General features: G+C 25.1%; 1 protein-coding gene across 1 annotated transcript; it reads left to right on the top strand.

Moving 5' to 3' along the window:
• The first annotated feature begins 375 nt into the window (after positions 1–375).
• me31B (ATP-dependent RNA helicase me31b) lies at positions 376–5,304 on the top strand. Its single transcript, XM_011502759.1, has 8 exons — positions 376–481; positions 2,334–2,502; positions 2,701–2,907; positions 2,988–3,159; positions 3,355–3,505; positions 3,648–3,843; positions 3,924–4,094; positions 4,550–5,304. The coding sequence occupies exons 2-8, from the start codon at positions 2,362–2,364 to the stop codon at positions 4,844–4,846; spliced, it is 1,335 nt and encodes a 444-aa protein (XP_011501061.1). The 5' UTR covers positions 376–481; positions 2,334–2,361; the 3' UTR covers positions 4,847–5,304.
• Positions 5,305–13,610: the final 8,306 nt, after the last annotated feature.

The raw sequence follows: 13,610 nt of genomic DNA, 5'->3' as shown, positions 1-13,610 counted from the left end.
ATAATCCTAAGTAAAAGTTCTTAAAGAAAATTAATTTTCATTTGTGAAATCAAAAGACATCGAAGGCACAAAGACTTTCCAAGTTGAGAGAAAAGTAGATAAACGCCTATAGACGGTGTTGTCGATTGTGGAGGGGATAGGGAGAAAGAGGAGGAGAGAGAGCGAGAGAGAGAGACGGAACGAGACTTGACATTGGAACGGCCATTTTGCTGTGGTCGGTCTCTGGAATCGTTCAGCAGCAACAGCAACAGCAACGGCAACAGCAGCAGCAGCAATAGCAGCGGCAGCGGCGGCAGCAGCAGCAGCAGCAGCAGCAGCAGCAGCAGCAGCAGCAGCAGCAGCAGCAGCAGGAGGAGCAGCAGCAGCAGCAGCAGCAATAGCAACAGCAGCAGAGTAGCATATAAGCAGCGACCTGTATACAAGTATAAGCCACAGCTTCGAGACACGATCTCAAGAGATATCGACAACCATCCGTATCAAGGTAATATCTGAATTTATGTGTTCATCGAAAATCAGAATGTAAACGTCGGTTTGGTTGGATTTTTATTGTAGTTGTTTATTTCAATTATTTTAATAGAATATAGAATATTTTTTTTTCAATTAGCGGTTGCTTCTGTTTGCCTCTGTAAGCTAATAAATACCATTAATATTCTTATTTATATTCTGTGCTTAGTATTAAAATTGAATAAACATAAAAAAAATTAAAGTAATTAATTGTAAGTTCATTAAATTTAATATTAAAATAACTTAAACTGAGTATTTAAACAAAATTTCTATACATATCAATTTTATTTATATGAATGATAGAAATTGTCAATGTATTTTATTATATTATTAATATTATTTTAATTTAATATTATTCATGTTTATTTGATATTGAAATTGATGTTCCTTTTGTCCTAGTGTTTTATTATATTCCTTTTATTTTCTTTGATTTCACATACATATAGATGGATGCGCGCGCGCGCGCATTGGTGAAATTAAGTTGTGTGCGTGCATTTTTTTTTTCTCTGCGGAGAAAAGAGCGAGTGTCGACGATAACCGTTATTTTGGACGGTTGAAGATTTGAGACGAAGCGTCTTTAAAAAGAGTATAGCATGAGTTTTTTATGAGAAGAATATAATTATAAGATACAAACGTCACAGGCGCGTATCTGAAACAGATGAAAAAAAAAATTTAGTGAGATATTTTATTTGTTTTGTTTATTTTGTATATCAAATACTTTTCATTTACATTATGTTCAGTACTTAGGGTTTGTAGAAATTACATCTGTAATTTTAATGATCTATGTTATATTATTTATTTTAGTGTACAAAGCAATTTTTTCTTCATATTTATATGAAAATATTTTTTTATAAATTTTTTATTTCGTTTAAAAGTAAAGATAAAGTTTCTGAAAATAATTCAATTTCATTAATATTAAGTATAATTAAAAATTTCATGTTAAAATGAATATGTAATGTGTTCTATGTATCAGTTTTTTTATTATTATTATTATAAATAATTTTTACATTATTTTATTTTAGAAAACAGTTAGTTTCATTTTTATTTTTTGTATCAACTATGTATTTTATTTAAAATTAAAATTTTACATTTTATATTTTCAATTTAAAATTAATATACTATTTTAATGTTATTTATATATTTAATAATTACCAAACTATTATTTTCCTCGTTTAAATCTTTATTTTAATTACTTGATTGGGAAATATTTTAGTATATTAATTGTAGATTACTGTTTTATTTATCAATAGAATTTAGTTTAAGAATTAATTTGATTGGATAATTTACAAGAAATTACCATACTTTTAATAATTTACTCATATTACTTAAAATTTCAAGCTATTTACAACAATAATAAATAATTTATATCAACTATTTATTATTAATATTTGTTTATAAATAATAATTTAAGCTATATGTATATATTTCATCAAAGCTAAGAAAATTATATTTTTGAGTATAATTTAGTTAACTTGTATACTCAAAATAAAGTCTTAGAATTAAGAATTTACTAGTATATAGTATTTGAAACTCTAAAAGTTTAAGCTGGTTGATTTATTGGTGTTTACATTGGAACTGTAAACATGAAAACTGATAGTTTTGGATTTCAAAGTCCTTCATGACATTCTATTGTTCTCCGTTATTATTTAATGCTATACAGTTCTGTAACTGAATAAATAAAGTTCTCTTTATGTTTATTTCTAAAATTAATATTTAATATAAATTTCTTATGTTTTAGCACATGAATATTATCAAATTTTTATTAATTTTTCAATGATTTTTGTGAATATTATTTCTAATAGTTATTTAAATTTTTTTTTAATTTGTAGAAGCTACATACGTTGTATCTACTTCAAAATGATGACCGAATCACATATAAATTCCAACCATGTATTAAATTCTGGTCTTGGTATAAAAACAGATTTAGAAAAAATGGATGATGTAGGTTGGAAGGCTAAACTTAAAATCCCACCAAAGGATAAGCGTATAAAGACAAGTGTATGTATTTTTTATATTTATCATCTATATTAATAATCTTATTGTTATATAAATTAATATATATTTATAACTATTAATAAATATAATCTAATTAAACAATATTCAAATATTCTTATAAAGTATTTTTATACTTATACTATATTTAATGCATATGAATAATATTAACTATTTTATTAATTTTCTATGTGAATATAATAGGATGTCACAGATACTCGAGGAAATGAATTTGAGGAGTTTTGTCTAAAACGTGAACTTCTTATGGGGATTTTTGAGAAAGGTTGGGAGAAACCATCACCTATTCAGGAGGCCAGTATTCCAATTGCACTTTCTGGTAAAGATGTTTTGGCACGTGCCAAAAATGGAACAGGCAAAACTGGAGCATATTCGATTCCTGTTCTTGAACAGGTTTGTAAATTTTCACGAAAACTATTATTCAGAGAATATTATATTTTTCTATAAGAAGCCTATTTTATGTTTTATTACAGGTTGATCCAAAAAAAGATGTAATTCAAGCATTGATTATTGTGCCTACTAGAGAATTGGCACTGCAGACATCACAAATTTTGATCGAGCTTGCAAAGCACATGGATGTAAAAGTAATGGTTACCACTGGTGGTACTAATTTGCGTGATGATATCATGAGGATTTATCAAAAAGGTATTTTTTATTTGGTTTCTTAGTTATTTCTCTGTATTTGTATATTTGATTTATTTTAAAAATTACAATTTGTAAAAGTTAATTATATTTATTATTAGATTATTATTTAAATCTCATCTGAAGTTAATGTACTTTAATTTAATTAATTATTGTATATTATTAAATATTTTATATTATTTTATATTTTATTTTCAGTGCAAGCCATAATAGCAACACCAGGAAGAATTCTAGATCTTATGGATAAAAATGTTGCTAATATGGATCATTGCAGAATTTTGGTTTTAGATGAGGCTGATAAGCTTCTTTCACAAGATTTCAAAGGAATGTTAGATCATGTTATTTCCAGGTAAAATTTTTTAAAAATATTAATTAATTTAGTGAATTTACGCTTTTATAAATATAATTTATCATTAAAATTAATAATATTAGTTTTTATATTGTTTACTTACGATATATTTCATTTATATGTTTTAACTAAATTTATTTAGATTGCCACAAGAACGTCAAATATTGTTGTATTCAGCAACTTTTCCACTGACGGTAAAACAATTCATGGAAAAACATTTAAGAGATCCCTATGAAATAAATTTAATGGAAGAACTAACATTAAAAGGTGTAACTCAATATTATGCTTTTGTACAAGAGCGTCAGAAAGTCCACTGTCTGAATACATTATTTTCAAAGGTGAAATAAAAATTATTTTTAAAATAAATAAATTATTTTTATTTTGTTAGAATTAACCATTTTTAAATCCTTGGTTTCAGTTACAAATTAATCAAAGCATTATATTCTGTAATACAACTCAGCGTGTTGAATTACTAGCAAAGAAAATCACAGATTTGGGATATTGCTGTTATTATATACACGCTAAAATGGCTCAAGCACACAGAAATCGCGTGTTTCACGACTTTCGTGCTGGACTTTGCCGAAATCTGGTCAGTTTATTTTTTTGGCATCCATTTATAGTAATTATATACATAATTAACTTTTAATATTATAAATAATAATTATTATTTATAGTATTGTAAATAATTCAATTTTAATATTTTTTTCTATAAATCAATAAATATAAATACAATGTTTAAATATTTTATTTATTAATATGCTTATAGAAATATTTTTAGTATTTACTATTTCACTTTTAATGATTATAAGTAATTTTCTTGAACTGATATATTTTTTTTAATTCAAAATAATAGTAAATTATATACGCAGTTTATAATAATAAATAATATCAAGAATGCCACAAATATTGAAAAATTTGGAATAAAAAAATTAATTATAATTGTAATATGTTTATAATTGAAATAATTTGTGTAGAGTAATACTAGTTTTCACATATAAAAATTAAATGTACAATAAAGTTTTTAAAAGGACTATTTTTCTATAGGTTTGTAGTGATTTATTTACACGTGGTATTGACGTTCAAGCAGTGAACGTTGTAATCAACTTTGACTTTCCAAAAATGGCAGAAACATATTTACATCGTATTGGTCGTTCAGGAAGGTTCGGCCATTTAGGTATTGCAATTAATTTAATTACATATGAAGATCGTTTCAATTTACATCGTATTGAACATGAGCTTGGAACTGAAATCAAACCAATTCCAAAAGTGATAGATCCAAGTTTATATGTAGCAAGACCAGATGACAATAATAGTTTGGAAGAGGGTAATGTGTCTAAGTAGTTTTAAATTGAAATCAAATAGAGTTTCATAATCGCTCAAAGCCAATGTAAAAGTGTATGATGTGATTGTGATAGAAGAAATATGAAAGCCCATGCTTTTATGCATAGAACTTTTTGAAAAGTGAAAAGAAAACTTATTGTGTTACTTAACTTGTGAAGGATAATCGAAAAAATGTAAATGTATGTTTTTTGGAGTGTAGAAAGGAAAAACATAGAAAAACAATGTCTGTCAGTGCTACAAATTATAAACTATTTGAATAGACATTTTGCGTAGAAAAAGAAAATGCAAAATCATGGAGAACACTTATAGTCGTAACAAGCAAAGAAAAAAAGTTACTTGTATATACGGTATTACTGAGCATGAAAATAATCATTCGCTTTGCACTTGGTAAACTCAGTGACGAAGTGATTGGAGTGCCAGTGCGAGTCATTCTTTGTATATAAATACATTTAAATGTACATATACTGATGCAGCCCAAAGTCAAGTCATGGTTCAATAAAATATATCGTATTAGTATGTGCAAAGAGAAAGAGAATGAGCGAGATAAAATTGCAATAGAAAACATCGATTATCGCATTTCAACATACTGGAAAATATCTCATGCTATTTTAATATTGATTTTTTATATACTCACATATAACTTTGATCTTTAAGTTTACATAAAAAAAATGGGATATTAAGAGAGACATGCGTAAAAGTTTTAAATCGATGATCAATTGTCAATAAATGATAAATATAATATATATATATATATATATATATATATATATATATATATATATATATATATTATATTATACTTTATTCTAGCTTTAAAAAAAATTTATAAGTTCGATACAAAAATTATACTTGTACGATAATCGTCACATTACCATGGCTTGATTTTGCCAGCTTTAATACTGTCAACACAACTCTGAAATTCAATCAGTTTTCATTATCCAAAAAGGGAAACTTGAAAAAGATAAAAGTTTATTTTCCTGATAAAACACCCATAATTCATTTTTTTTTCCTTTTTCTAAGGAGAAATCTCAATAGTTAAAATTTTAATTTTTATTTTTCAAATTGAAATTCTAAATTAATTTTGTATATTGAAATTAGAATATTTCGTTTGCTTCAACAAAAAAACAGCACATACAATAAACATTAAATACGTTTTATGATCTATATGTTTTAGTTATTTACGTTTACAAAAATTTACAATGTTTTTTGTAGTAAATTGATTTAAACCAAAGGTAAAAAGGATGTATATCATTTTGTAAAAATTATTTACATAATTTTGAAAATAATCATATGTTAAGTTTTAAAGTTTTAAAATTATAATGTAAGTAAAATATTAAAACAATTATTTAAAATTAAATTTTTTAAAGTAGATATAGTATTAATTTTTGCTTTAAAGATCAATATAATATTCAATGATAGGCATTTAATAATCAAATTGAAATACTATTACAAACAATCTGAAATAATTGGATATTACTTTTATTGTATAAGTGATTAAATTATGAGAATCTTAGTATTTCTGAAAAAAAAAAAATTTAGAAATTTCAATTTTTAAGTTAAAAATTTTTTTTAAGAGATTCCTCTTTAATCGAACCACTTACGGGCGAATTTTCATGGTACATGTGATTGAGTATCAGAAGTTGTTAAATTGACTAGTTTTATACAATTATTTTTATAAACTAAACTGGCTGGTGGATAATATATCCTTTTTCCTGTATCGGGAGGCCATATGTTGATATATGCAGACATCGTATTTATATATATATATATATATATATATGTATTATTTTCCATTGTAATGTACTTTTGTCTGTGAAATATGAAATGAGAGTAGCGAAAGAACTCTCACCTGGATTCATATAAAAAAGTACATGCACTTATTTACATCTTTGCGAAACGTCAAAATATTATGTGAGAGAAAATTTATCACGAAAAACTTTGTTAACGTTACAAATTTTCTTTGTAAAATTAACAAAATGTCTATATTTAACTTTAAAAGGATAACTTAATAGAAAAATGTAAGGCCTCTCGATTTTTACAGTATAAATTGTACAAAAAATTCACAAAACGAACATTTTTTGCGCATTGTGGATGAGTTATATGAATTCAACATATTGCAATCTTTACGATTTTACAAAACTGTACACACTTGAAGAGAAGGAAAAACTAGAAATACTATCATAAAGCCGGCACCACCAGCCAAAATGACCTAGACTTACTTGGAAGAGAAAGAGTGAAAGAGAGATAAAATGAGAGAATGAATGTGATTGATAGAGTGTGAGAGAAAGAGAGAGGAAATAGATATTAACGAGTAAAACACGACAACAATTTTCTCTTTTCTTTTCATATTTTTCGATTTACACTATAAGATGATTTTTCTCTTCCTCAATGTGAAAAATCTTTTCCATAATTATGTGGATGCGCACGACGACAGAACGGTTTAAAATGCTGTTAAGATTATAATGTGATTAGCGTATATATTCTCATTTAAATGAAAAATTGGAAATAATAGTGAGCATGTGGCGAGATGTTTGAAATAAAAGGAGTATATAGAATTGAGAGTAAATACGAATATTACGTGAAAATAGTAAATATTTTGAGGTGATATTACGTAAAGGTAGTCAGACACATATTAGAAACACTAAAGCTATAAGCAGCTCATTTATCAGTGTCCAATACATTTGCGATTTGAAATGTGAAAAAGTGTTGATAAAGACACCATTTTTATTTGTTTTACTATATTTATGCGCGAAAAAATTCCATCAATTGTCTTGTAAATATATTATTAAAGAGTGATAAAACTAAATAAACTTACGCGCACAGACCTAATCACACGTTGTTCGAATAACGTAAATTCAAGTGTCATCGAAATGTACCGTAAGAATATATACAATTATATAACTAAACGCATTATAAACCGTTTAGCAATGTATGCGTTTCTTCTCTTTGTTCTGTTTGTTTCTGCAAGACGTCTTTTCAACTTTCTTTAGAGTAGGACACTTCGAAAAATTAAAATGAAAAATATAATATATAAAAATGGTAAGTGAACAAAGTAATAAATCAAAATAAGATAAATTAACAAAATATTTTGAATTGGGATATTTAACTTTATTTTGATTTTTCGTTAATTTGTATCCACGTGAAATCTTACTCAAAGAAATTTAGAAAATACCTTCACTGTCGCAGTGAACTATTTCTTGCTCAGTTTTTTGTAAAATCATTTATGAAGCTTTTCGTTAATGGGTAATAAGCAAAGCGAACTTATGGGTAAGATATCGAGCATCCGCTTTCGAAAGTTTACAAGCGTACAGTAGTACGTAATTAATAGAATTCTGCAGTGATAAAATTACAAAATGTACCGTGTGAGTGTATGAGTTATATAATTGTTAAGTACGATAAATTTCGTACGTACAATATGGAGAAATAATTAATGGCGTTGCCGTGTTAAATGATGTTACCTTCTATAAAAGAGTAATAGAAATTTGCATATTAAGTATCGATTAAACGAATGCTTCATGAATTTATTAATAGAAAGAAGGGGGTGAATTTTACAAACAAAGCGGCTTAAAATGTAATGAATGAAAAAGTGAGCATATGTATACTGTATGTAAGTGTCGATTGAAGAAAACGTTTTAAATCTGTTATTTTATTCCATCTATTAACAAAATTACCACATCCCATACAATCCGAAGTATTTTTTTCCTTCTCAATAATGGGTATAATAATTGATGATCCTTCCTTTCCATTTTTCCTTTCAACCTTATCTTTCTTCCTTCGATCTTACCTTATTTGTTTTTATAGTATGTAAATTTTCGTTTTTTTTTCGACAAACTACATATTATGTGATATCGCTGTTAATGGCGATATTTTCGTTTAAAGTAGAAATGTATAAAATGAGAAAGAACTGTTGCATATATGTAAGAAGCGTGAGTAAATTAAAAAAAAATTTAAGAAATATTTTATTAACGATTATATAACCACTGCAAAGAGTGATTTGTTTCAAGTCCGCAGGCTAATCTTCACTGGTTATACTTTTCACAATATTTTAAAGATATATTATAGAATATTAACAAACCGCAATATGCAAAATGATGTGTCGTTTATATTGTACATCTCTTTATACTTGCGCTAAACAAAGTTGCAACAGTGTCTGAAATATTCGGCATCTTCGGAAATAAGATATGTATAAATTTCAACGTCGTATTTGTTCCGAATATCATACGATAAACTCTACTATTGACGAATGAAAATTGTTAAGAAATGCGACGATGAACTTTATGTCTTCTTCTCAGATAAGCGAATTGAGTGACATCTGAGAAAAATTCCTACAATGATGTCGTGCGTCATCTTGGAAAAAAGAAAATTTGTAATAAATAAGCGTTTGGGAAATTTCTGGTGAAGTGATTATGTAAGAGTCGGCTAACATCTGTGTCAGTTTGCGGAACCTTGTGCGACAACTGAGGAGGTTCCGAAAAACAAAAACAAACAAAAAACAAACAAAAAAAAACAAAAAAAAACGTAGTTTAACTATCCATCTCGTACGAATGGAAATTGTTTTTTTCGTACGCACGGAAGAGTAAATTTTAAATCCCTTTACATCAAATTTGTATACGAAAAAAATACGCAATAAATATTATAATACACCTTTGTTTATTAATAGAAATTAATAAGAATATAATCAATAGGATTTTCAATTTACTCTTTCGCGTTATATTATTTTAATACCAACGGAAACAATTCGGGCATTTATCGAAAATGTTTGTTATTTAGAAGTATTCGTACTTTGAATTAAAGAAAAATATTTTGACTGGTTTTAAGATCTGGTTTTACAGAACAATTTTCGATAAGAGTTTTGAATTATTTTTACGTTGGCAAATGAAAGTAAACAAAAAAAAAAAAAAAAAAAAAATCTAAAAATTTCAGTCATTCAAAGAATTATAAAATTCTTCTTCAAAATTTAGAATTCAACTGCCGGCGGTCTAAAAATTTTTCGTTTTACGAATATAAAAAATAAAATCTAAATCTAAGATTGCACACGAAAAATCAATACGTAAGAAGCGAGAACAAGTTTCGGTTTGTGTATGATTTTTTTCGATAACACGACTTAGAAACATTGTATCTGTTGAAATATCGACGAATTTATCGAACAAGTGAGTACGAAGGCAAATAACTTTCGTTATACAAATTCGATAAAAAGTAGCTTCTAAAAAAATATATATATATAAATGAAAAAGGGAACAACATTTTGGAAATAACGGAAAGATCTCCGTACGTACTGATTGAATTGTGACAAATCGCGATTCCCATACAATGATTCAGAATTTCTTAAACGTCGCAAGACTGAAAAATTGCTAAAAAGTCAAAAGAACAAGTAAAGTTAATGGAAATTACACGATATGTGTACGATAAAACAAAAAAGAATTTAGAAAGCCTGCGTCTCTTAGCCAAAAAATCCGACATTAAAATTTAAAGGATGTTTCCTCTAAAGAGATAACAAGAATATTTTATAATTCTTATTTTCCATTCTAAAATTGCATTTTCAATTGACGCCGAGGGTGCAGTAAATAAATAATTTTTTTGAAATTTATTGATAAAATGAAAAAAAAATTAGGACACAATAATTCAATGTTCTTGACTTTATTCTAAGTTAATTTTTGAAATTGTACAGGCGAACTCAGAAGTCATCATGTTATTTGAAATTTAATGAAAAATGAATGTCCGACAAAAAGAAAAATGAGAAGTTACCTTTTTTATTTGCGCCAAAATATATTTTTGTCTTGAGTTCGTCTAAAAATCAACGCATGTGAAATTTTAATTTTTTTGTCAAAAAAGAAAAAAAAGTAAGACAGAGATAGAAAGGCTTTCGTTCCTAAATAAAAAACAACAAAAAATGAGATCAACATTCAATAACAATTCGTTTTTATTTACTAATTTGTTTTCTCTATTATTTCAGCAGTAATAGTGTGATTATATTTTAGTTCATATTTACATAAACTTAGAATAGCAAAATTTTCAATTTTTTGCTCACAAGTATTTTTATCTTTTAATTGACATAAAGTATTATGTTTTCATTTATATTAGAAAAGCAGAATTTTGTAGCGCAAATTTACATTGTTTGTGATAATGTGAAAGAAGACTGATTTGCACTCTGCCATCTTAACACAAATATTTAAGTTGATGGAAGAGTACTTAGGAAAATCAATATTGAAATACCGTTTCCCTAGTTGCGATTAATTTCCAGTATTGTAAATTACTATCGTGATTTTTTGTTAAAACATTTTTTTTATAAAACATTTCCCTTTGTTATTTTGTATTGTAAGCTGGTTGAACTTTTTTTGTACAATTTTCTATTGATATTCAATTTTATTTCCAATATACTTAATGATTTCTCAAAATAAAAACAACAGTTTGTTACATTTTATTCGACAATACATAATTTAATTGAAAATAGGACCAATATATTCTTTGTATTTATTAGCTTAAATATTCATGCATACAATCAATCCATATTATAATTCAACTCATAAAATTTTAATACCAATCTTAAAAAGAAGTGTTTAAATTTATTCTATATATTTAGTTTTTTCTCTCATTTGGGTAACAATATTTATATAAATTATGGTTTGTTTGATTATATATGGTTAACAAAATATATATAATAAAAAAAATTTGTGATTTTTCTTGAATTTTGAATATTTTTATTTTTAAATTAAATGCGTTAGAATTCATTTAACTTGTCATTAATAAAAAAAAATACCATTCAAATTTGTAACTAAATATATTATTGTCAATATGAACTATTCAAATAACAAATTGTAAGCTGAATAATTCGAAAATAAAAAATAAAAAATGCACTCGAAATCTATTATAAAATATTTCTAGTGTTTTTTAATTTTTTTTATTATATAAAAATAGCAATTATTAGTCATTAATAAGGCACCATACGTACAAATAGTCATTTTAATTCTAATATAAATCCAATAATTTATTTTGCATAATTTGCCTAATGAATGGATTAAGTTTTCTCTATTTGGTAATATAGATTTAATTTTTATCGATTATTTTAAAATGACAATTGAAATTTGTATGGATTAGTTATTATTATTTAGAAGGTTTATTATCAATTTTATATTTTTAATTATTCAGTAATATTTTGGAACAATAGAATTAGGGTATAACCGTAATAAATATATCAAGACAAAATAAAAGATTTTTCAATGATTAATTTTTATTGTATGAGTACTAAGAATTTTATTTAATACAAATTCTGATTAATTTATTGATGCAATTGATTATTTATTAAACACTTTAATTAATAATAGATCTCATCTAAATAAGCAATGTGAAGATCATTTTTTAGTAATAACTAACAAGTTATGAGTAATATACTTCCATTTAAATGAAATGTGTTTTTGTATTCAAGTTCTACCAAGATCATTAAATTATTATAATCATTCTTGTGCGTAATATTTTCAATGCTATGAAATATATTTTTAAAATATTCGGAATATTCTGCATGCATATTCAAACAAAATTTTTAATAATAAGATGATTCCTTAAAAAATATACATACACAATAAATATACAATCATTGCTGAAATAGTTTAATTTATTGCTGATAAATATGTACAAATCAATAATTATGAAATCGTAATATGAAATTTTTATAAATTAATATGTAATTTTATGTATCTAAAAAAACTATCTGTTCTGTGTGAACAAGTGTTTTATCGCATAAAATTATCTTTAGTAATATAATATAATACATTTTTTAAAACAATTTAAATTATTACAAATAAATAGCGATTTTTATATATCTTTAAAATTAATTTAATTTTCATTCAAATATTTGTCTTTACCTTTCAAAGCAATTATATAATTAATATATATATTAATTAAATTTAAATGTAAGTAATTATAAGTTACAAAGATTGTTTTGTAAATTGAATAAATTAACAATTTTTGTTCAGTTATGTAATAGTTTAATAGTTTGTAGTTACTTTTAATTTATCTTTTATGTAATTGTATTATGCGAAGATATTGCATTCAGTATTGTGCCTACCAAAGCGATCAACTTACTAAGAATTATTATTTAGAATGATTAACTACATCAAATACTGAAAAAATATAAAAATTGAGAAGCTATTAGTTGCAATTATGGATTTAATAATTAGTTAATATCTTTTGTATTTGGTTTTGACATCAATTAGCAATAATTTATATACTCTTGAACCATTATATCTATATACTTTCCTAATAAATGTAAAAATATATATAATAATCATTTATTTAATAAAGATTCGAATTAATTCTATATATATAAATTAATTCTATATACTGCAGTTTCGGTTAATCAGCAATTCTGCGATTTAATTTTTATTTAATAATTAAATTAATAATGCATGTTTTGTTATGAATGTTTTAATGGTATTGAGTTATATTTTATTGACAAAAGAGTGATTAATGAATCTATCTAATCTCATATATTTACATCTAATTTAGTGACGTAAGATTATTACAGGTGTATTTATACACAGACACAAATTTATTTATTTAAATACAATTTTTATCATTTTTTTTTGCGATTAGTTTCATTTATTATTTTTATTTAGCATACCTATAAAATATAATTACATTATCAATGACATTACAATACTTTGATAATTCAAAGTTAAGTTAGATCTCCTGTTAGTAGCTTAAATTTAAATCGATATTACATGATTTGAAATAATATTGAATAATATTAATAAAACTACTTATTGCT

This window comes from Ceratosolen solmsi, unplaced genomic scaffold (assembly GCF_000503995.2).
Source record: "Ceratosolen solmsi marchali unplaced genomic scaffold, CerSol_1.0 scaffold15, whole genome shotgun sequence".
Classification (NCBI taxonomy): Eukaryota; Metazoa; Arthropoda; class Insecta; order Hymenoptera; family Agaonidae; genus Ceratosolen; species Ceratosolen solmsi.
This window is presented reverse-complemented; position numbering and strand designations above follow the sequence as displayed.